The following is a 24927-nucleotide window of genomic DNA, read 5'->3' on the forward strand; positions in this document are numbered from 1 at the left end:
TGTGCGTGCTATTTTGACCCATCCGTCACTGGACATTGATACCAAGGTCCAACGTTTACAACAAAAACATTTGTAAATTAGGTCTGTTTATTGATCTCTCTGAAAATTCGGCTTATAAAGTTGCGCTAACACCGCCACCCAAGAGGTGCGTTTGGGGAAGTCTGCGTGGGGCTCCACCGTTCTCCGAGAGACCGGCAACTTGGGCGAGGGCAGGAGAGGGCACCCAGCTGCTTCGGCCTGAAGGGAACTGACGCAGGAGGTTAGACCCAGGAACAGAGGGTCACCGGAGTCCTCCCCAAGAGACGCGGCTTCGGTATAGATAAGCTCAGCGGCTCTAAGACCATGGTCCAGCCGCCGCCGCCCCTTGCCACTGTCCCCTCCCGCCTCACTCTCAGTCGGCTTCTCCAACTCCCTCCTGGTTTGACGTTCCCGGTTCCTCAGTCCGCAGCTCGGAGCAACACACTAATGCAACTTCAGGACCGGCAGGAAGAGGGAATGCGCAGCTGTACCGCCATTCCACCTACCTGAATCAACAGCAGTCAGCACCGCCCTCGTCTTTTTGCCCCGCCCCTTCCTCCTGCGGCTCACTTCCGGTTCCGACGACTCGGCTCGGCTGTGAAGAGCTTTGCATTGTGGGAGCTCTTTCCTTTCTCTCTCCCGGCCATTTTGGCGGCTGCTCTTGGTGAGTGGGCTCCGCGGGGCCCAGGTTTCGGCAGTGTGGGGATCCCAGCGAGTTGCCGTTTGGAGCTGCTATCCTAAACTTCCTGTCCTGTCCTCTGTATGTTCTAGGTTGGGGCCGTCCCGCATCTAAGACAGGAAGATGGTGGCCGCAAAGAAGACGGTGAGTGAAACGCGCCGGGGCCGGAAGCCGATTCACGTGGAAGACTTGAGTCTTGGCCCCGGGCAGGCAGATCCGAGCACACTGGGGAGACAGCATGCCCACTGGCATAGAGGGGCTCAGGAGGAAGCCGAGTGGTTCTCTCAATGATTTAGGACCCTAGACTTAGGAAGTTTATTAAAGGGCTCGGCTTCCAGAAAGCTGGATGCTGTTTGAGATGGTTCAAAAACAAGGCCTTAAGGTCCGTGTGAAATGTTTGCTTTGTAGAAAAAGTCGCTGGAGTCCATCAACTCCAGGCTCCAGCTCGTTATGAAAAGTGGAAAATACGTGCTGGGGTACAAGCAGACTCTGAAAATGATCAGACACGGCAAAGCGAAGCTGGTCATCCTCGCCAACAACTGCCCGGCCTTGAGGTAATGGAAGGGAACCTGGAGGGGGTGGGTCGCCCACTGTATATTGATCGGAGTGAATACCCAGGAGTGTTAACCATGGGCAGTCTGCGTAGTACGAATTCGGTTTTATGTAGAATTTTTACAAGCGAGCACTTGGAGAATTCACGGTTTCTTAAGTGGTGTTTGGGGATGACCGCCATCATGTTTTCTCATTGTGGAAGCTTCTCTTCGGGGGAAAAAAGTGTGGCAGAGGGGTAAAAACCACAGAACGTCGAAGTTTGAGGGAAGCACGGACACATGCTTGTATTTCCATGTGTTTTGTGTCCTGCCTTTTTAGGTCATTTCTTGAAAAATCATTTTTTGAACTCGTTATCCTGTAGAAGAGCTAATAGGATAAAAGTTGAGGCGGGCGGTGGAGCTGCAGGTTTCTAGTTCCCCGAGTGTTTGCTTGACTTCACTGTTTGGAAAGTAAACTTAGTATGGAAAATAAGTTAAAGAAACTTGGACTGTGGAGTTCCCTATGGCACATTGATTTTTCTGTGGTAATGCATAACTTCACAGGATTTTAGGTAGGGTGTCTGTACACAATTGGCTTTCCTGGAGTACTCCATCCTCCATGCCATCCTGTGGTTTGGTCTTCAGGCTCAACCTCCTTTTGGTCTTCAAGCTTAACCTCCTATGTGCTTCTTAGCACAGTTACTGGTCATCTTGTTAAATGCTGGTTCTGATTTTGTGGGTTTGGGATGGGACCTGACATTATGCATTTTTAACAAGCACTCCCACGACTGCTGGTCTGCGGATCCATAATCTGAGTAATGGTGCTGTTCTATTAGAAATCTTCAGATTTGTAAAACCTTCAGTGTCCACCTGCTCAGTTGACACAGAAGTGTTAGCTTTGTGTAAATAACATCACTCCCCATCTAAGATTCAGCACTGGAGAGTAACAGAAATAGCTTATCTTTTAAAGATAACATGTGCTTGAATTTGGAACCTTCACTTACTATTCTGTGCCTGAATGTCTTCATTAGTTAAAAAAAATGGAGTACATACTACTTAGGAGGTTGTCCTGGAATTATATGAAGTGTCTGGTGACTAGTGATTGTTAAGTAAATACTTTATTTCACATCTACTCTCTTTTCCATGAGCATAATTTACAAGTGTTAAATGTAGATATTCAGAAGATACTTGATGATTCTTGCTGATACTTACTGACCCCATTCTTACAGGGGATCAAAGGAAAGGATGGTTTGTTTTGGCTAATGGATATGGTACTTTTTTAAAGAGTAACAACTGGTTTAGTTACTGTTGGAAAGGCTTACCAACATTAAAACTAATGAAGAAAGTAGTGACATTTTATTTGTCCGTCATTTGTGACCCTATTCATTTGCTTGTCTTCTGGTTTCTGAAGGAAATCTGAAATCGAATACTATGCCATGTTGGCCAAAACTGGTGTCCATCACTACAGTGGCAATAATATTGAATTGGGCACAGCATGTGGGAAATACTACAGAGTATGCACGCTCGCTATCATTGATCCAGGTATTTTTTTTTTAAGTCAGAATAATTTTTTTCCTTTATAATGTAATTACAGGTATTCTTTGCTATACCAATGTCTGATCCCTAGGTTCAGATACTGAGAATTTGGATAGAGCAAGTGATATCCTGTAGTTTTATTTCACAGAGAATTGATAATGAATATCAATACATTGTAATAGATCTTGTTATAAGTAAAATCTTTTTACTTTGAAATGAATTTGGTTTGAAGCACTTACATAATTAGGACCTTGGTAAAGGTGAAATTATAAATGGGGAGAGTATTCAAATGAAATAGTTGAAGAAAGAAATTTTTACTGTCTGCCTAAGAACAGATAAAATTAAGTTGAGGAAAAGAAGTTCCTACAAATACAGATCACGTTATATTTTGAACTTACGAGTTTTTAATTCATAAAATACTGCGAATATTCTCGCTGTTCTGATTTTGTAATAATCAGGGCAGGCTAAACATTCGCTATATTAAGACCATGCATGTGTCCCCAGACCTAGTTCTTTCCCTAGGTTTGGTTTTATCAATGCTGGTGATAAACCACGTCTGATTGATCGATATATCTTATATGGGAAATGCCTATGACTAGGTATCTGATCATCTTGAGAAATGACAGCAAAGCTAGTGTCAGAACTTTTAAAGATAACCATTGCTAATTTGATGATTACCAGTTGTGATTAAATGACTTGTAAAACTATTGTGTTTTATTTTCTAGGTGATTCTGATATCATTAGGAGCATGCCAGAACAGACTGGTGAAAAGTAAATCACACGCAATTTTTCTTTAATAAAACTGGCCACAGCTTGTTTTAAAAACATGGTATTCGTTGCCGTTTTTTCCTTTATATCTTTTTGTTTCCATACCCTTTCTGAAGATAGGATTTGAGGGGATAAGGCAGTTAGATGTGGTGGCAAGACTTTTGGGTTAAGAACTCTATGTCCCAGTATTTGTTTTCCTTTTATAAAGGGAGTGCAGAGTTCCTTTCCTCTACTAGATTTTTTTTAAAGATTCCAGTCTTTTAAAAGTGTTGATACTATTGGCAATTTATATTTGAGTATGTTTGAGAGGCAGCAAAGATCAATATGTAGAATTTAATCAGAATTGCAGTTTGTAATCTGGCTTAGATCTACAGATTTGAGTAGTAGAGAGGGTAAAATGAGATTTGTACTCCCCTTCCAAAATTTGAGAAAAGTTTTATTGAACTTTAATGAAGGATTTTTCCTATGGGTGTGCAATGGTTGAGATAGAAGATCTGTACTTGGAGCGCTTCAGAAGAATCCCAGGTCTTCAATAAGTGCTAAGTCCACAGTTGCCCAAAGTTTGTTTTATATTTTATTCCTAGAAGATACATTGTGAAGTATGTCTGGTGTTCAGATTTTGTGGAAACTGCATTCCATATCTTCCAAATATGTCAGACTGGACCCTTTTCCCTCTATTTCCTTGGGGACATTTTCAGGAGTTACTTGGGAAAAAAATATATCTTGATTTACGGAGTCATATGTTGCTGGTAAAGTATACTCTACACATCCGTGCTGGGCTTTCAGGCTGTAGCCGTGTCAGAATTAACCTTTTCTTTTGGACTTAAGATCTTAAACAAAGATCTTAGCTCGTAGGCAGTTCAAGTAGGCAGTAGATGAGTGAGACATAGGAGATGAGGATGCCATCAGTACACTGTACAGAGTGTCCATGTCCCGGTATTTACTGAACTTGGAATCACAAGAGTCCTTTTTTAATAGCTGTGGAACAACCACGGGTGGGTGAAATTCCCAGTTTTGTATAGGAAAGGGAATGGGTTGATACTGCATGATTCTAATTTGTGTCTGAAGTTAATCTGAGGTCGTAGATAAAATTTGAAGAATAGTTGTTACTACTAACTAGTTTTCTTACTGATTGTTCAGTTAACTTAGTATTTCTCAATCTGGGAGCACTACTGACATTTTTCTATGGGACAGTTCTTTGTTGTGAAGGACTGGATACTGCAGGATATTTCTCATGGTTTTCCATGTTATAATGATACCCGAAATGTTACCCCATGTTTTCAAAAGTAGCATCTCCTGGTTAAGAGCCACAGAGCTGTGGAAATCTGTTAAGGGAAAGGGAATGGGTTGATACTGCATGATTTTAATTTGTGTCTGAAGTTAATCTGAGGTTGTAGATAAAATTTGAAGAATAGTTGTTACTAACTAGTTTTCTTACTGATTGTTCAGTTAACTTAGTATTTCTCAGTCTGGGAGCACTACTGACATTTTCCCATGGGACAGTTCTTTGTTGTGGAGGACTGGATACTGCAGGATATTTCTCATGGTTTTCCATGTTATAATGATACCCAAAATATTACCCCATGTTTTCAAAAGTAGCATCTCCTGGTTAAGAGCCACAGAGCTGTGGAAATCTGTTAAGCATTCTAAAGTGCTCGTATTTTCATATCTAGAGACTAGTGTGCCCAAGGTGGTTTAAGATGTTTGAAGTTTGTCCTTGAAAAGAATTGCTTGGTCAGAGTATTGCTGGCCTCTAGTGTTATTAGTCTGTTCAATGGTTGTGAGAACTGTTTGTCTTTGGGTTAAGTACATTTGTGTGCTTATTTTCTACTTGGTAAATTTTGCCTTTCAAATTGAGCTTGCAGTGATATAGGTTAATTTTGGATTGTTTTTCCCTCCACGTTGATAAGTTACAATTTAATTTCTTCAGGGATGGTTTCTGGAGGATACAATATCGCAAGTACCAGTATACCATTTCTTTGTAATGATTCTGTTGCAGGATTTTTGGCTGCAGGCATTTTAGAATGATGGGTTTTAGGAAATAATTTTGTGATTTCTTGGGGCTTCTGTATAGTGATAATACACTATAAGGTCATTGAGCTTTTGCCTTTATCTGTGTTTTTTGTGTACTCGTTGTTTAGGAAGAAAGGAATTTAAAGTTTAGAGAAAAGGAGATTAAACCTCACTCATGCTGGCTTAGGACAGCTGTGAAGAATGCCATTAAAATGCTGCCAGAAATAGAGAAAATACTACTGGCCAGGAAGATCTGGGAAGGTCTTAGTTGGTATTTTTAAATGTTATTTTCTGATTATAATCAAAGTAATGTGTTTGGCTGGGAAGCTCTAGTATGCGGGAGATTGCAGGAAATTCCAGCCAACTGGATTTATCGCATACTTGTGCTAAGCTACCTGTTAGGTTTGGAGATAGAAATGTCCCAAAGAAGAGTGGTTATTGTGGAGTGTGTTAACTGCAATTGGTATGGTATCATGGCAGGGGCAAAACGTACTTAGAAAAGAAACCAAACTCTAGGCTGGTCTCGAATGCAGTTAGTTGGGCCTTTTGGAAGATCTGGTCCATGGAAAACAGTTCTCTTTGCTTTCATACCTTATTTCCAACTGCCGCTTCACACTTGGGCTCCCCATGTCTGCTGTGGCATCTGCTTTCCTTTCCTCTTGCCCTCCTTTTCCAGGCCTACCCCAATAGCCTCTTCCAGTCTAGACTGGGTGCCTCTGAGTTACTATAGAACCTTTTTTGTGGCATTAATCACACCTGTTTCTCACTAAACTAAGGAAGGCCCTAGAGGACAGACTCCGCTTTGTATCACATGAGTTCAAACAGTAGGATGAATAATGACTTTTAGGGCTTAAACATTTACTTAATTCTCTTTGATAGGCTTTTGACTTTCTAGGCCAGAATTTCATCTTCATCTTGTTTTGATAGTAGGCCTTGAGCATTTATACATGTACTGTAATTTACTACCTCCTACCTGTTTGCCTCAAAAGAGAATTAAGGAGTAGGAATCTGCCAAAGTACTTTCCTGAGCTAAGGTAAGTAAAGCATTCATTCATTGACTCAACATATACATAAATTACCATCTTTGTGTCAGACATCATGGACTTCTGAAGAGTAAAAACATAATGGCTAATAATTGAGTATCTAAAATGATACTTTACTAAGTAATGTGCACATTAAGCCATTTAATTCTCTTGACAATTCAGTGAGATCATACTTCATTCCATTTGACAGTTGAGGAAATCAAGGCTTGTAAAAGTCACCACAATAAGCCTGAATGTAAAACTTTTACACCTAAGACCTGTATAGAGCCAAATGAGGAAAAAGGAGAAATACTTCAGATTTTAGACTATCTTCAAGTAAGTATCGGGATGGATATGTAAATTTTGATTGGTTTCCTTTGAAGGCCTCCCCAACATGAAGAAACTTGAAAACTGATTAAATGTATTTAATAGCTAAACATTAAGGGTTGGGGGGGGTGCAGTCTAGAGCCACTAGGGGGAGCTGGGACTCAACGGAAAGTGAAGTACAGTTGCGCTAAGGAAGCAATGCCTTACCTTAACTGGGAGTACATCTCAGAAGGTAATGCCAACGCAGGTCAGTACTTACTAGCGAAAGCCCATTCAGGACCACCTGGGTGACTCAAATACAAATACATGGTTTAATACTTTGAATTGCAACTTTTCTATTTGGAGAAAATCAGATGATTTTTCAGATAAGATTGAAGATACACGAAAGAGATGTTCTCAGTCTACCACAATGCCCCTTGGGAGAACATTCTGATGAAAACACTCCTCTTGAAATATTTAAACAAGCTTATTGAAAGTGTTCTGTGTAAAAAGAATCACTTGGCATCAAATACAGTAGCTTCCATGGGAAAGATGTCATTTGGGGGGTCTTTTTTTTGGTTAGAGATTATGGGAGGGGGGTGGGGGCCAGAGGGAGAAGGAATCCCTAGGCAGACTCCCTGCTGAGCACGGAGCCACACTAACACCCATCCCAGGACCCCAAGATCATGGATCATAACCTGAGCTGAAACCGAGAGTCAGATGCCCAACTGACTGAGCCATTCAGGTGCCCCTGCCTTTGGCTTTTTTTTAATTTTTAAAGATTTTATTTATTTATTTATTTGACAGAGACATCACAAGTCGGCAGAGAAGCAGGCAGAGAGCCAGATGCGGGGCTCAATCCCAGGGCCCCAGGATCATGACCTGAGCCGAAGGCAGAGACTTTAACCCACCGAGCCACCCAGGCGCCAGTACCTTTGGCTTTTTAAAATTCAGCTTTGAGTTTTACTATGTATGCATGTAGGTCTAGTGCCTTCCTTTTAAATGTTGTATGGTATTTCTGAGGTAGGGATCACATAATTTTATCAGTTCCCTTTCTGATGATGATTTCAGTTATTTTCAACTGGTGGTTTATAAACTCAAGTAGCGTTCTTCTATGGGTCGCCTTGTGTGCATGTGCTGAAGTCCTCTAGTTAGATGTTTGTGAGCGCAGTTGCTAGAGTGCAGGCTGGTGTGCCTTTTCAGTTTTACTAAGTATTGACAGATTATACTCCAAAGAGCACGCCTATTTGCATTTTCACTAGTGTACAAGAGCCCCATTTTCTTCATCCTTGCCAACACTGTAGTCCAATGCTAATTTTTGCCAAGCTGATTGTTTTAACTTGGGTTTTCCAGATTGCCAGTGAGAGTCGAGGTTGACCGTTTCCCACATAACCATATTTTGCATTTAAAGTGAACTAGGAATTTTACACAGAATACCATTCTCTGAAGTGGTGAATTTTAATATTGTATTAAAAAAATCCAACTTAATTCAAGTACATAGGTTTTATGAATTTATGCATACATCCATATACATATATCAAGATAAAAGTCCAATACAAAAAAATAGTCTTCCTATGGCCAGTGTTCTGCAGAAGTAAGACTGCAAACTAATTTAGTCAAATGAGATCACAACACTAAGGCAGGATAAAGCAAAAGCAAATCATGTCCACAGTATGTTACAGAATAGCTTGCATAGCTTATTTATTCTCACTTGATAATCTCATTTTAGGGTTCTGAAGGACTTTTTCTCAAATTTATACAAGTTAGTGTTGCACTTTTGCCTTTGTGTTCTATAGCAAACCAGCTTTCTAAGTCCTAGTCCTGTTTTACTTTACAACTTTTTAGACTCAATAGCCTGAGCTTTGGGGCTCAAGCTGCTTCCGTTGTAACATTTGATACAATGACATACAAATACATAGCGCATTTCATATCTTCATCTGTATCTCAGGCGGTTTTCCAGGGCTTCCATCCTTTGTGTCATTTCTTCTAGTAAATCTCAAATTAAGGAAGAGGAATCTGAATTGTCTATTTTTATTTACAATCAAATACAATTTGATGTCGCTATGTAAAAATTTGTCCTCAAAGATACAAACCTCTGGTTTTCCCCATTTAGAAAAATTTTTTAACTCTGATTGAAGGTTTATAGTAAGCCATTTAACACATGCTATCAAGACTATGAATCCCTTGGGGCATCTGGGTGACTCTTACCAGTTAAGTGTCTGCCTTTGGCTCAGGTCCCAGGGTCCCAGGACCCTGGGATCATGTTCCACATCAAGCCCGAGATTGGGTTCCCTGCTCAGTGGGAAGCCTGCTTGTCCCTCTGCCTGCTGTTCTGCCTGGTTGTGTTCTCTCTAATAAAATCCTTTTTTTTTTTTTAAAGATTTATTTATTTATTTAACAGAGAGAAATCACAAGTAGGCAGAGAGGCAGGCAGAGAGAGAGAGAGGAGGAAGCAGGCTCCCTGCTGAGCAGAGAGCCTGACTCGGGACTCGATCCCAGGACCCTGAGATCATGACCTGAGCCGAAGGCAGCGGCTTAACCACTGAGCCACCCAGGCGCCCTGACCTATGCTCTTTTACAGATAACTTCCTTAGTCTCTCGTGAAGCAGACCCTCCGAAGTGTGGTGGGAAAGGAGAGAGGCGAGGGGCATTAGAACAAGCATTTGTTTTCATGTAAGCTCCTTAATACCCTCCACCACTCCCCCTGGCAGAATGAGAGCCTGGATTCATCATCTACATTAACCACTGTCAGATTATTTTACTTAGGGGAACAGATTTCCAGCTTTCAGAAAGGGAATCGCTACATCTGTTCTTTATTATATAAACCCATTGGCAAAGAGAGAGTTCAGAATTCAACCTTCTCCCTATAGGCTAGTTGATGCATGCTGAGATAGAAATGAGCCAGCTTTAGTAAGCTTACTGAAATTTTAAGTTCAGAGCAACTGGCCATATAAAAACACTGAATCCTCATTTCTCCATTATCTCAAAGCATTCCTTTTATGTGTAATATTGGTTTAATGAATCATTGAGTCTGCTGTTCCCTTGATAAAATGTTTCATCTTGGAGTGCTGATATAAAAGATCCCAGCTGCCAAACAAACAAACAAAAAACCCCAGTCCTCTAGAAACTACATGCTTACCTACTGTGGCTGGCTGCAGTGTGGCCTGGGGCCGAAAGAAAGGTTTGGAATTTAGATGGGAGTTTGAAACTTCATCATTCTACATTCTTTGCCGAGACTTACCATACCTTTGATGGACATCAGACCTGTACAGACCCTTTTCCTCCCAGCAGAGAGGGAGTTAAATTTTAACTCTGTCTTCTCTTATTTTGCGTACTGACTGGCTGGCCTCAAACGCTGAACCCTAGAATGGCAGAGAGCAACCAAGTTCTTGACCCAAGCTTGCCATGAAGCTTGGCTTGCCCTTGATGTTCAAACACCTAGCAGGTTGCTTAAGAAAAAAGCCTTTCTACGAGTTCACTATTCATGGATTTATGGAAATGACTTCATTTAATACATACCGACAGATAGTATCTGTGAAGTTTGGTGAAATTCTTCATATCACACAGACAAGCACAGTATTAGAAAAGGATATAGCGTTGTGTTAACTTTCTCACTTCTTCATTTGCAAGGTTCTGGAACATGATAAGGTTTTCACATTTGCATTGATCGTGTTTTTCTTCCAAAGGACTTCCTGAGAAAGCACATGGAAAGTGTTCACTCACCTCTGTAACCCACCAGACTTCCCAGATGCATAATAATAGGACTGAATCACCATAGGGAAGAAACCAAAATGAAAGAAATGTTCAACTTTTTCCACACAGCCAGATCCAGTAAATTTCAGGAGAGGGCTGCATGGATTTCCAACACCGAGAGCTGCCGCTAGTGTGGACTGCAGGGAAGGCTATTCCCATTTCTTTCAGCTAATTTTTCTAGTTCTCATTTTACTTAAGCCCCTCTCTTTCCCCCTTTCCCATTTCCTACTTCCTCCTTTCCTTTCCTCCTTGCAACTGAGTCTGTTGGCAAGCTAAGGGGCTGGTATCGAGCCACTGGAAGCAATACTGTATTTGGAATTACCTGGAGATTTTGTTGAATGGAAAAGTTTTTGTGTGGACTGTGAAACACTGTCTTCTTCAAACAGATATCGATGTTGCACTGCAAAATTAGAACAGGAAAGTAGGTCTTGGATATTTATGGTGCCTGGCTCAGATTCTGTAAAGAGAAAGAAAACTGAAGTCAAACCTGCTTTACATGTTTGTGATTATAACAGCTGTCAGTGGTCAGAGTAAGGTACTTAGTATTCCTAGCTGTGGCACACAGCTCTACTTTGGGACATACTGTGGCCAAAGACTGGCAGTAGAGACATTACCAAATATGGCCTAAAAGTATAGAGTAAATGTTTCCTATCTGATCGAGGAAAAAAAGCCATAGTTGGCATAATTCAAATCTTACTGACTCACTTTTTATGACTTTTGTCTGGGGGAAATCATGGTGGAAGCATCCACCAAAAGTTCTAGAAACACTGCTTTTTAAAATTTACCTGTTGGCTGGTGAATCCTCTTTGGCAGTTCCTCTGCGGGGGAGTCCTGACTTCCATCAGAGTCTTCCAGAGCTGAGGGGGAAAAGATGACCAAAGGGAGTGACAGTCGTCTGCGTGCGTGTGTGTTCCTTAGGAAACGTCCCAGACGAGCTCCCCACCTACCTGCTGTCACCCAGGGTGTTTCAGTTTTATTTGGTAACACCAGTTTCAAAAAGCAATTGGTTTCCAGGGTAATCCAAGACCACACTAGGGACATTCTCTAGTAAGAGAAACCTGGACCCCTTAAGTGCATCTTATTTAAGAATGCCCTCACAAATTCCATGCCTAGAAGTTGGGGTGGGAAAAAAAAGTCACGTTGGCCAAGGACTAAAACTGCAGGGGGACCCCCTCTAAGAGGCATTTCGGTTGGAAGGAAACAGCCAAGAGGTGAAATCTCTCCTGGGCATTAAAAAGGCCCTCTCGCTCCATCCCCCTCCCTCTTGTTGCTCTTTCCTTCAGAGGAGTGAAACACATCACTTAGCTTCGGATTTGGCTGGTGACCGAACCTGGGGCAGGAGTAGCAAGCCAGGGCAGAGCTGCTCTACCTGTCCTGGCACAGTGAGATCAGCACGGAAAGCTCTGGGACAGAACAAAATGGAGGTTCTAAAGGGCTGGCTTGTGTTCTGTAAACAGAAGAACCACTCCTTGCAGCAAGGTGTTCCTTACATTTGAAAGGATTCCCTTCCCTTTCCAGTCCAATTACAGGCATCTCCTAAAATGGAACCTCAGCTCTGTGCTGTGTATAATGGTTGTGTCTTAGCTCAATGTTTTTTTCTAGAGGGCTTTTGTGGGGATGAACTGTGCTCGTGTGTCAAAAGATTGATCACACTGCCAAGCCCAGAGCAAGCGCTCACGCAGTGTTAGCTGTGAATCAATCCCGTCTTCTCTCTCCTGTTTCCCCCTTTGGGGTATAGTGTTTCCAGACATTACTGGCCCCAAACACCAGGGAGGCACTTTTTTGAGCACTTGGGAGGAACAGGTTGAGAATTGCTCCTCCAAGCGTTCATAGCTGCTCTCCTCAAGGTCAATTACAGTACCTTCACATATGCCCTTCTTTAGTTTTTCACTTATCTCTCCCATCGTGCTGAAATCTTCGGCATAGAAGAGATGCTTGTCCGTGGGCTCGGAGGCAATCTCCTGTAGTTCTTCCTCAATGGCTTTTCCTACCCCGACAGCATACATAGTTATGCCTACGTTGCAGAGCAAATGAAGAAGGTAGTTAGAGCTATGTTCCCAGGGTCTGGAAGTTGCGTGTACCATACCTAAAGCCGGGTGCATGTTACGTGGTGTGACTTGAGGGGTCCAGGTCAACCCCCCTTTATCTTTCTGCCATTTTTATTTCAGCCCTATGAACAAAAGAAGGGGTTCCAATGAGGGAAAGGTGAGGCACTAGGGGAGGTTGGGAGCTAGACCACCAACCTGTTGCTTGCTCAGCTCTGGGCAAGGTCATGGAACAAATCTTCAACTTCTGCCTGAATTAGCCTTGGGGATAAAGTAGAAAAGAGCAGTATCTTATGGCTTATTAAATGGGAATCTCTTCTGGGAGAATTCCAAGAAGCAGGTCAATTTATGACCTTCTAACCTAGTTTCTACTTCTTAAAGGTACAGGATAGGAACCTTTAATGATGGGGCAGGGGGTGTGCAAGGGAAGCTGCATTCTACCTACTTCTCTTGAAAGGACAAAGCCTTATGAGGAGGTGCTGAGCTGAAAAGGAAAATCTGCAGACCCTTGGAAATCCTCTATGTCAGACAGAAAGAATAACCCAAGTACCAACCTTAGATATCAACAGGGATATGAGATTGCTCCAAAACCTTTTCTAAACAACAGAAATCATTAGATTCCCTTCCTCCATATAGGCTTCACTTGAAAGCAAAACACAGTAAGAACTTAAATTCTCCTTCATTTTCAACATTTTTTAGCCTTGATATCTTGTTCTAGCTAATTCATTAGGCCGGATTAAAAAAATACACATAAAAGTGCCTCGTTAAGCCAAGGGGCAAGAGTTATGCCTTGTTCTAAGTCTATGTAGGGTCTATCGGCAAGATCAACATATTTGTCCAGGAGCCCAGTGACTTCATGCAAACTTCCTAAAAAGGATAATTACTATTTTAAGATTATATTAGCTATGCATAATTTAATTCACTTGAATTATATTGAATTCATTAAATTCATCAGAGGATGTCACTTCAGATAAATTTTGTTGATTTTAGAACCAAATAAACATCAATATCTTTTACCACCTGCCCTTGGGTGATTGGTGGAAATCTAAATGGGGGAAAGAGGACGGTAGACCAGTCTCAATGAGGCAAATAAAAGGAGACAATACTGTCTTTGGAGACAAGCTACTTCTCCCAGTACACTTTAAAAATGCAGGCTAGAGGGGTTCATGGGTTTGATATGCGTTCTCAGGCTATTTTTACAGTTCACTCAGAGGATTCAGGACAGGACACTTTTTGGCTACTATTCTATTGGCCTAGAGGAAAAGGTATCAATCCGCGAGGTACACAATAACAGTAAAATGGCCTCCATCACAAAGAGTGTTTGAATGTCAGTGTGAGCCAGCCTTTCTGTGAGGAGGGACGGAGTCCACTAATAAGACTGCTAGTACTTTCTCTCCTTGTTCATTTACTCTCAAGTAGTAGTCACACATGGACTATGTGCCAGGCCTGGTCTAGGTACTAGGCCCATAACACCTGAGATGAAGCCCTGGTCTGCATACCTTCTCCCCCCTTACAGCAGTTGTTAAAGTAATGTACCCTCAACAAGTTCTTAAAGAAAGTGGCTTTCAAGCAAACTGCTTCAAGACCTCAAATTTTCTCATTTCCCCCAAGGAATCCAGTCACTTCGCCTTCTTCTAGCTCTACCAACCATCCTAGCTTTTGGGTTTCCTTTTTCTGGGGTGCCACACCTCCTCTGCCACACTTTGCATCTAGGCACAACTAAAGAAACTTCCCGTCCTCCCCTCCCCCACATCATCCATGAGTCTAGAAAACATCAGAGAACAGGCTTTGCTTTCCTGAGTTAACTGAGTCATGCTCTCTCCCAACATTTTGAATTTCTTTAAAGCTAACTTTTGCCTCCTACAAACACAAGGGTGTTCGCTATCATAAGGCGTGCAGGGTCGCTCCTGTCCACTGGAGGTCCCACACTGGCCAGGAAATGGCCAGAGACCGTTCAGGTGTGGTTGGTGTAGACTACGCGGGGGTCCCATCATGGCCTCTAGGGGGCAGTACAGGAAAGGTGTATCCAAGCTTGACCAGCAGCCTCTCCCAAAGCTCAGGGCATCTCTCACTCACCACCTGGCCACCCAGTGACTCTAAGAACCCTGACCCTGGAGTGACGTGCACCACACCTCTACCCCTTATTACCGTTGGCCTGGGCTTTACTGGCCCACTCTGAGACGTCATCCTGAGCCCGTCCATCCGTGAACACGATGGCCACTCTGGGCACCCGTGTGGAGAGAGGTCTGGCCCCTTCCACTTGGGTAAAACTTCTCTCAAACATGTGTTTCAGAGCCAGCCCCGTCATGGAGCCCTTGCCCATGTATTTCATGTGGGCCACGGCTTTCTTCATGTCCTTGGCCGACTTGAAGCTCCTCAGGGTAAACTCTGTGCGGACCTGCGTGGAATACTGGAGCAGCCCCACTCGCGCGGCTTTCGGGGACACCTCCAGAGAATCTATGATGCCGGTGACAAACTGCTTCACAATCTCAAAATTCTCTTCTCCGAGGCTCTTGGATCCATCGATCACAAAGACCAGGTCAATTGGGCCTTCAGTGCATCCTACAGGAAGGAAAGGACAGTCGAGATGGCCAAGTGGTCAAAACGCACTTGGAGTAGGAGACAAGCATGCTTCAGGAGGCAGGACCCCTTTGGAAAGCCCCCTGGGTTCCTCAGATCAGACACAGGATGGACAGAAGGGGCTCAGAGAGTCACAATCCACGGTAATTTTCCCATTTGCCTTCCCGGTGGCTTGTTAAATTTTTTTTTTTTAAGATTGTATTTATTTATTTGACAGACAGAGATCACAAGTAGGCAGAGAGGAAGGCAGAGAGAGAGAGGAGGAAGCAGGCTCCCTGCTGAGCAGAGAGCCCCATGCAGGGGCTTTAACCACTGAGCTACCCAGGTGCCCCATTGTTAAATTGATTGAAAGAATATTCTTCACAAGCAAAATCACACGACAGAGGTACAAACTGTCAGAGAAACCAGGCCCACACTGTACTCTGGGTCACTGACAGCCAAGTCTGGGAGGGGCTGTGGGTAGAGTACACTGTAGGGTCTGACAGCACAAAAGATTCCTACAACTTCCCTCCAGGAGGGTGACATCCCCCCAAGGCTGGCATTCTGACAGACGGCCGACAAGGAAATTCTTAAATTCTTAAATCCGTCATCTCTTCCTTCCAGCGAAATTTCCTAGTCACTGAGCTGATATTTGTTACTCTGTGTCTTCCTAACAACTACTAATTTATTTGACAAAAACTGGCTTCTTGAGCACCTGCTTCACACCAGGCAGTGGACACGACAGGAAGACAATAGGGACTGAGGCAAAATCCCTGACATGCTGTAGCTTCCAGCCCCGCAGAGTCGGTTAGCCCTCCGTACCGCCCACCAGCTACCTGGTTATGTGTCCTTCTCTCTGCTCTGCCAGCTTCTTTCCCCCCATACCTGGCACACAATAGTTGTTCAGCAAATGCTTGTGGACGGAGTAAGTGAAGGAGGTGGTGACCTTTGGGTGACGTACCTGTAAACACCCCACTGACCCATTCAAACTTAGAAATGAATCATCGCTGGGAAATTTTTTTTTTTTAAGATTTCTTAAATGTATTTGTTTGACAGCGAGAGACACAGTGAGTGAGGGAACATAAGTAGGCGGAGCAGGAGAGGGAGAAAAAGACTCTCCAATGAGCAGGGAGCCCAGTGCGGGGCTCCATTCCAGGACCCTGGGATCATGACCTGAGCCAAAGGCAGACACTTAATGACTGAGCCACCCAGGCGCCCCTTCACTGGGAATTCTCTATACGGAAGCTCTTCAGGCAACTTGGACGGCTGACAGGAAAGCCCGCGTGAATACTTAGGCAATCTGGGTGTGGGCAGACTTTTTGTTATTTAGGGCTGCATAAAAGAATTTACAGATCCCAGATGAATGATCTCATTTCCAACGGTCTACGGTACGCAATATAACGTTCTCTTTTCTGTATCAAGCAGTTGTCTGGTTTTGGAAAGTGGAGCACAATAATACAAGCAAGTAAGGACACACAAAAGCAAATGATATGCTAATGCGTGTGTGTGTGTGTGTGTGTGTGTGTGTGTGTGTGTGTATGTGTTGTTGGGGGTTGAATTCTTCTCTTACCCCATTAAGTGCTTGTTCCTGTTACTCAACTTATTGATTGTTTATTAGCAAAAGAGGAAAAAGCCAAGTCTCCTCTTCATTTACATTCACAGCCTGTTCTTGAATCAAAAGAATAAAAATTTAAGACTCGGGCAGCACACACATGACCCTCCAGCAGCCTGCAGAAATACTGGAATAATTTTCCAGCAGTAGGTCTGTTTCCCTCTCTTCCCCCCACACTCTTTTCTTACAGAACAAAATCAGTCCTTGCAGCCTCTATGCAGAGAGAGAGGCACAAAAGGCTTCTCCAGGAAAGAAGGATGCTGGAGGGAGTGGAAGAACTTCAGGGCCAGAAGGACCAGACTTCTGCTCCCAGACCAGGAAGAATGACAGCTTCCTTGAGGGGCTACTTGTTTGCAGAGGGCTGTCCAACCGTACTTGGGCATTTTCTTTTCGTGGTTAAGTCAAGGAGACTGCAAGTGGGGCTGTGATTTGCCTCCGGAACTTCATTTTCAAAGAGGTCCCCCATTTCAGGGCTGGACAAGACCTTTGAAGGTCATTAGTGCTGCCCTCTTGTTATTTATATCCTTATAACATCCTTCCGCAGTAGCCATTCAGCCTGGCCTTGAACACCTCTCCTGATGGAGAGCTCATCACCTCCCCGTTAAAGCCCTGTCTCTGGACATGTCTGCTGCTGCTCGATACAAGAGCTACTGTTTGGCGAGTGGTTGGTAATGTGCCAGCACTGGGCTAAGCACCTGTAAATACACAATCTCCTTTAATCCTCATGAAGATTCTGTGAGGCATTGTCCTCAGATTATAGATGAAGAAACTGAGACTCGGAGAAGGGAAATAATTTGTCCAAGATCACACAGGTAGTGTGAACAGGGGTTGAAGTCCAGGTCAGTCTGACCCGAAGTTCATGATCTTAACTAATCACACAGCTTCCCTGAAAGTGTCTTTGTCCTCATGCTGAGCTGCAGTTTCTCCCCACTGTTCTCTCCTTCCCCAGCGCTGTCCTATAAATCACCAATGAGGTGACTGTCACTTTGGTATTTGAATGGTACCTCGAGTCTTTTTCTACAAAGATCCTCAGTTTCTTCCTTTATTTTTCATTTGACATTGTGCTGAAATTCTTAAATCCTGCTTGTCATTGTCCTTTTTCTTTAAATATTTTTTTTTCTAAAAAATAATGCATGCACATGGAACAGAATTTAAACATTACAAAAGGATATATGTATGTATGTATGTGTGTGTATGTAAGTATGTGTGTGTATCTATATATTTAGATAATACAAACAGAAGTGGAATTGCCTTTTAAAATTGCCCAACTGCCTTCCTCAAGGCTGTACTGATTCAGACACCTAGTAATAAATGTATTGTCTATTACAATACACCTTTGTCAACCTAAGGAATAATCAACCTTTTTGATCTCTGATAATAGGTTTTTAAAAAAGATATCATAGCTTTAATCTCCTAGTAGACATTTTCTCTTTTTTAAAAATGGTTTTGTGGGGGGCGCCTGGGTGGCTCAGTGGGTTAAGCCTCTGCCTTCGGCTCAGGTCATGATCCCAGGGTCCTGGGATCGAGCCCTGCATTGGTCTCTCTGCTTAGCAGGGAGCCTGCTTCCCACCCCCCATCGCCTGCCTCTCTGCCTACTTATGATCTGTTGTCTGTCAAATAAATAATAAATAAAATCCTTAAAAAAATGGTTTTTGGGATGCCTGGGTGGCTCAGTTAAGCATCTGTCTTTGGCTCAGGTCATGATCCTGGGGTCCTGGGACTGAGTCCCGCATCAGGATCCTTGCTCAGTGGGGAGCCTGCTTCTCCCTCTGCCTGCCGCTCCCCCACTTGTACTCCCTCTCTAGCTGACAGATAAGTAAAATCTTAAAAACATAAAAGTAAAAATGGTTTTTATGTTTCATGTCATGTTTAGAAAGGTCTTCTTTTTTTTAAAGATTTTATTTATTTATTTGACAGAGATCACAAGTAGGCAGAGAGGCAGGCAGAGAGAGAGAGAGAGGAGGAAGCAGGCTCCCTGCAGAGCAGAGAGCCCGACGTGGGGCTCGATCCCAGGACCCTGGGATCATGACCCGAACTGAAGGCAGAGGCTTTAACCCACTGAGCCACCCAGGCGCCCCTAGAAAGTTCTTCTCTACTCTGAGATTACAAAATAATTTACTTAAGATTTTTTTTCCTGCTACTTTGGAAGGCATTTTTTTTTTTAAGTGTTTAAACATAGATCTCTCTTTTCCTAAAATGCAATGCTCAGACTGAATGTAATTCCCCAGAGGACAAATTTTGCCTCTCTCATTCCAGCTATGCTTATTCATTCTAAGATCACTCCAGCCTTTTGGCACATAATGAACTTACAGTCAACTCAAACAAAGTTTTTCCACAGGTGCCTCAGTTAAGCTCCATGAAGGGAGAAGCAGAGGTGAGGGATTTGTTTCCTGAAAATACTCCAAAGAGCGATTGCTCCCAAGCCAAATTCAAGCAGAAAGCCCAGTTCAGATCACTTACTCTTGCACCGTCTTCCATCCTCAGCTAGAACAAATCCCTCTGAGCATTTGCAGATGTAGGAGTTGCCACTATTAACACAAATGTGTTCGCAGCCATGGTAGGTCGACTTGCAGATATCCTTCCCTGAGGGAAACACGGGGAGATGAGCAACTCCATCTGTGCAGGGATGAGCCGGACTGAGTGGTCATGTCAGGACAGATCAAGGAATTAATCCATTTTTTAAAAAACCCATCTCTGTTTAAACTTTCTTTTATAATATGCCCCTTTTTTTTTCATTCTAATACTCAGGATGGGGCATGGGAAAGGAGAAACTCCTCTCAGAAAGCCCCAGCCTCCACAAGCCTGAGTGGTGAGATGGATGATTGGGTATTTCTTATTAATTTCTAGAATTATTTGATGTTGCTTTGGGGTTTGATTTTCCCAAGCTACTGATTTTTTTCCCATAGATGTCCCAAACACTCCAGTTTCAATTAACAGACATTTCTCATGTGTGAGGTACTTTAAATGCTTCAGAGTAGTTACAGCCCTCCAATCTTAACAATATGCTGTGAGAAGACGAAAACAGGAATAATTATACCCAGTGTATACATGAAGAAACTCAAAACATGTCACGGAGCCACCTGAGGCCATGCAGGAAGTTGATGGCAGAGCTGAGACACGCGTCTCCCATCACATGCCCCTCCCCCATCACATGAAAGCCTACGGCTCTCTTCTGTCATTAGCTCCCTCAAAGGAGAAGCTTCCTATAAAGTTGGGATTGGTAACTACAGATCCCCCTAGAAGTGGAAAGGGTGGCAATTGGTCTAGTAATCAAATTGCAGAGGTTGTGCCTGGTGTACAATAGCTCAATTTGCTGAGCAAAAAAATACATTGTGTGGATAAATGGCACCCATGTGTACATGTGCGTTCACAGAAATAAAATCATGAACATTCCGCTGGGGCAGACACAATGGGCAGAACGGCAGGCATGACCTCCACTGAGGGAATGCTGTAGTGTGACGGTAAAACAGGGCTGTGCAGGCAGATCTGCAGCGTTAGGCCAGGGTCCCGCCAGCATCCTGGAACTCAGTTGTTCAAACAGAACATCTCACTAAAGATAGGAGCCTCTCGTCCTGGTGGAGGAATGAGGACAGTGAGCTCCACTCAAGCCAGCTTTGTTGACATGTGGGAGTCCCAAGTTATCTCAAAGGAGTCTCTGAGGTATTGCCCCAAAATCAACCTGAAAAGCAAATGAACTGATTTTGCCTTAACTAAAAAAGAGCCATCCTGCCCACTAGAGCAGAGTGTCAACAAAAGCAAATACAATTTCAAAACCAACACCCCCTGCCCAACGCCCAAATAGGGACTAATAGCTCAGAATCTTCCAGTGGGGAAAAATCCTTGCCCTGGGCTCTTCTAGTGCCCACTTCACCAAGCTCATGTGTCCCATCTGTCTCTTTTTTGGGGCGCTGTGATGGTTAATTTTATGTATCACCTTGCCTAGGCTATGGTGCCCACCTCTTTGGTCAAACACCAATCTAGATGCTGCTGTGAAGCTATTTTTTAGATGAGTTAACATTTCAGTCATTAGACTTTGAGTGAAGGAGAGCACACTCCATAGAGCTGGCCTCATCCAACACTTGGAGGCCTTCAGAGCGAATCAGACTGAATCCCCCACCACCACCCCAAGGAAGAAGGGATCCTGCTTCCAGAATGCCTTTGGATGAGAACTGCCACATCAGCTCTTCCTGGGTCTCCAGACTGCTGGCCTGCCCTACAGATTTTCTCCCTGTCCATCTGCCCCTATCTCCATGACTATCTCTATAAATAGACACATGCGTGCATGCACACACACACACACACACACACACACACACACCCCTATGGGTTCTGTTTCTCCAGGAAACCTAATGCACCTTCTAAGTAAACTCTCAGAATTCTCTCAGACAGACCTACAGAGGCAAACAATAGCAAAAAAGAATAAATAAAACCCACAGAAAAATCCCTTAGTCTCTCTCCCACCCTCTACCCTTACTTATAAGGTCTTTCAAGAAGAAAAAGCACTGTAATTATCCTTTGATCCTCATAGTAATTGCTGGCAGAGATTCTAATTCTGTCCAAGATTAGCCAGGCTCTGTGGGAGGCTCTGGACATCCACACAATGGTTGTGCAAGGGCCAGCAACTAGGAGAAAACGGAGAGACGCAAAGAGCCTGACAACTCGTGACCTTGACTGAGAAAGTCCTGAAGAACTAAGGGTCTCCTGCATGGGTCACTAGCAAACACTCTCAGAGCACCCAAGGCAGGAACTTGTAACAACAGGGGGAAGATTTTAAATACGGAATGAAGTTATCTAAGTGTCCGAGTCCCGCCGATGGACGAAGTCATCTCAACCTGGAGGCAACTTACTTCGGCAACGCTTCCCATCCTCAGCCAGCCTGAATCCTTCCCGGCACTTGCAGAAGTACGACTCATTATTGTTCACACAAATGTGCTCACAGCCATGGTCTACTGCTTGGCAGACGTCCTTCCCTGAGGACAGCAGAGCAAGTCAAATCAATTTCACCAACATAAATTTTCCCCTGGGCTTCCCCTTGGAGGATTCACTCATCTCAGCTGCCAGACCCCACACCCACGGGAGCTCAGTGATCCATGGGAAGAAAGTAAAATTGAGGATGAAGTTCAGTGGGTCTAATTTAGGTAAACTCTTCCAACTTCCTCACTATCAACCCCCCGCCCCATCCCTCACCAGCACCACTTCAATATCCCATTAAATGCAATCAATCATTGGCTTTCTGCAGAGGCAGTTTCTGAAAGCAATAGGAAGCACTGTGGGTCTGATGCGGTAACTTTGAAGATTAAACCTCAATTTAGACTGGCATTGAAATCTAATTTTGGCTTTGTCCCTGACCTATAGCTTTGGAGAATCACTTAACCACTTGGACCCATACCTTTCCTGTCTGTGAACTATGAGAGTCATAATTCCAATTACCTATCTTTTCTTGAAACGTGTCAGCACAAGTTGCTCTTTGCAAGTGCTCTGAGAAGCTTGAGGAAAAGATGACTGATAGGGATGAAAATCATTTGCTCAGGGTAACGCACTCCCCTTTGATGAAACAGAGATGTATCTTGGCCCCATCTAAGAGGCTTTGCTTTCTGACACATAAATATGGATTCATCATAAGGTGGGTCTCTACAAGAGATTTGTGCTCCCAGCAACAACACGATAATATTATTAAAGAAAAACAGAGGGTCAGAGAGGTGAAACAACTTGCCCAGCTAATAAAGGGCAGGGCTAGAAGCTGCTAGAATCTTGTTTCTGGCCATAGGGCATAAATGAACAGCTTCAGTTGTACCTCTAGCCATGGCTTTTCTCATCTGTTCATTTATTTGTTTTCTTTTAACAGGCTTTATTTTTTAGAAAAGTTTAAGATTTACGGAAATTGGAGAAGATAGCATAGCGTTCCTATAAACCCCAGACCCAATTAGTAACTTATATTAATGTGATACATTTGTTATAATTAGTGGACCCATACTGATCCATTAAAACCAACTAAAGTCCATGGTTTTTTTTTTTTTTTTACATGTCCTTAGTTTTTAACCTGATGTCATTTTTCTAATTCCACCCAGGACCCCACCTTATATTTAATAGTCATGGGGCAGGGGCTTTCGAGGGGAACTGAATTCAGCAGAGATCAGGATGGCAGAATTCATGCAAAGGTCAGACACAGTCATGTGAGACAACCCCAGTAAAAACGTACTTCTGGGGGCGCCTGGGTGGCTCAGTGGGTTAAAGCCTCTGCCTTTGGCTCAGGTCATGATCCCAGGGTCCTGGGATCGAGCCCCGCATCGGGCTCTCTGCTCAGCAGGGAGCCTGCTTCCCCCTCTCTCTCTGCCTGCCTCTCTGCCTACTTGTGCTCTCCGTCAAATAAATAAATAAATAAACTTTTAAAAAAAAAAACGTACTTCTGCAGGTTTTCCCATCTTCGCGGAGTATATACCCTTCAAAGCACTGGCACACAAAAGAGTCTTCATTGCTTACACACGAATGTTCACAGCCGTGGTCCCCCAAGGCACAGGAGTCCAATTCTGGGAATCCAATTGGAGTGAGAGAAACAGAAGGAAATGGTTCATACATTACTGACTTATTCAATCTTTTTTTAGTAACTTATTCCATCTTAAAAGATATTTGAGACACCTTAAATTAAAACACTGTCTTATCCCACGATGCACATTTCAAAACAGAAAATATGTCTAGGGACAAAAAAATTCTTCATATATAAAGAGTACACAAAATAAAATCATTTCTATAAAAAATGTACAAAACACATGAAAGATGATTTATAGAAGGAGAGCTATAACATGGCCTATAAATATTAGAAAATAAGTGCATCTTTGTTGGCTATCATATAACCATGATACCAACTTATCCAATATCTACTTATGTACGCAGGTACGTGTCACACTTATGTAATCCGTTCTTCATCTGCTCCTGCTGTCATCAACTCTTTCATGCGTTCCTACTCTGAGTCAGGTACTCTTCTAGGTTCTGGTGATTTAACAATGAATAAGACACCGTTTCCTCTTCTGTGAAGCTTACAGTTGGCAGCAGGTATGGGAGGGAAGAAGGGGAAAGACAAACAATAAAACAAATAAATATGTCAGACAGGGAAATGGCTGTGGAGAAAAGCAGGAGAAGGGAGAGAGAATGTGCCCAGGCTGGAGAGGGCTTGTATTTCACATTCTGCAGGCAGATACAGTGCCCCTGAGCAGAGCCCTGAGGAGACGAGTAAGTGTGTGGTATTTGGATGGAACAGCACCCTCAGCAAGGAACAGCATTTGCAAACTGCAGAGGTGGGAGAATGTGTGGCACATTTCAGGAAGAGCAAAGAGATAGCTGGGACCCACGCAACCGAGCCTGGCAGGGGACGAGGCCGGTAAGGCCAGCAAGGGGCAGACCCTATGGGCTTCACGGGCAACAGTGGGATCTGACTGAGGAAGGGTCCCTAGAGGGTTTTTGAGCAGTGAGGTCACATGAACTGGCTTTGTCATAAAAGGCGTACTCAGTGTGGGTGAGGTAGAGCATGGAGAGCTGGGAGAAACCTCTTCCCGGAAGTTGGGTGGCCCGATCAGGATGGTGACAAGTGTCAGACTGTTGGCTGTATATTGAAGGTAGAGCCTACAAGCTTTGCTGATGGGTTGATTCACAGAGGCCATCTTCATATGGATAAGAGAGAAGAGGCATGGATGCCCAAGGTTGCAGGATGGAGCAAAAAGAAGGGCTTTGCCTCCACAGTGCTGGGGTGGCTTCTGTTTGTGACCCTGTGAAAACCAAGCTGGTATTTTAAAAGCCTGATACTGAGACCACGGGGGAAGTGACTTCTTATAAGAACAATACACAATTCTGAGTCAACGCCATCAATTCAGATGGAGAATTTGACAATGGATACACATTGAAGTTATGAAAGCAAGGCTCCAAAGTACATAATCATTTGTACAATCAGGCACAGACCATACACTTATTTCTAAGGCATTTTTGCAGTATTTCTTTTTGGAGGGGAGTCCTGAGAACCGCCCCGTCGATCAGTCAAGGCAGCTGTTCTTATTCTCACTCACTGGGAGACTCGGGCTGGGGAAGGCTAATGGCT

At 43.5% G+C, this 24927-nt stretch overlaps 2 protein-coding genes across 6 annotated transcripts in view; one reads left to right on the plus strand and one right to left on the minus strand.

Moving 5' to 3' along the window:
* The first annotated feature begins 439 nt into the window (after positions 1-439).
* RPL30 (ribosomal protein L30) lies at positions 440-3588 on the plus strand. Its single transcript, XM_082722808.1, has 5 exons — positions 440-682; positions 790-841; positions 1106-1251; positions 2639-2769; positions 3489-3588. The coding sequence occupies exons 2-5, from the start codon at positions 821-823 to the stop codon at positions 3536-3538; spliced, it is 348 nt and encodes a 115-aa protein (XP_082578934.1). The 5' UTR covers positions 440-682; positions 790-820; the 3' UTR covers positions 3539-3588.
* Positions 3589-8306: 4718 nt separating this feature from the next.
* The window catches only part of MATN2 (matrilin 2), a 135753-nt gene continuing 119132 nt past the window's right edge, over positions 8307-24927 (minus strand). For 2 of the 5 annotated variants that reach the window (XR_014309447.1, XR_014309448.1), the window contains 9 exons: positions 23246-23368; positions 21689-21811; positions 19302-19457; positions 14819-15232; positions 12487-12639; positions 11411-11482; positions 10948-11082; positions 10012-10564; positions 8307-8867 (listed from right to left, as the gene is read on the minus strand). Coding sequence is in view for 2 of the 5 variants with exons in the window: in XM_082722797.1 (XP_082578923.1) it covers positions 10452-10564; positions 10948-11025; positions 11411-11482; positions 12487-12639; positions 14819-15232; positions 19302-19457; positions 21689-21811; positions 23246-23368 (1232 nt within the window). In the remaining 3 variants the exon portion in view is untranslated. Of the gene's footprint in view, positions 8868-10011; positions 10565-10947; positions 11083-11410; positions 11483-12486; positions 12640-14818; positions 15233-19301; positions 19458-21688; positions 21812-23245; positions 23369-24927 lie in introns of those variants that run through there. The other 3 variants (XR_014309449.1, XM_082722798.1, XM_082722797.1) reach the window with 3 other exon arrangements.

The sequence above is a fragment of the Mustela nivalis genome, assembly GCF_964662115.1.
Source record: "Mustela nivalis genome assembly, chromosome: 2".
Classification (NCBI taxonomy): Eukaryota; Metazoa; Chordata; class Mammalia; order Carnivora; family Mustelidae; genus Mustela; species Mustela nivalis.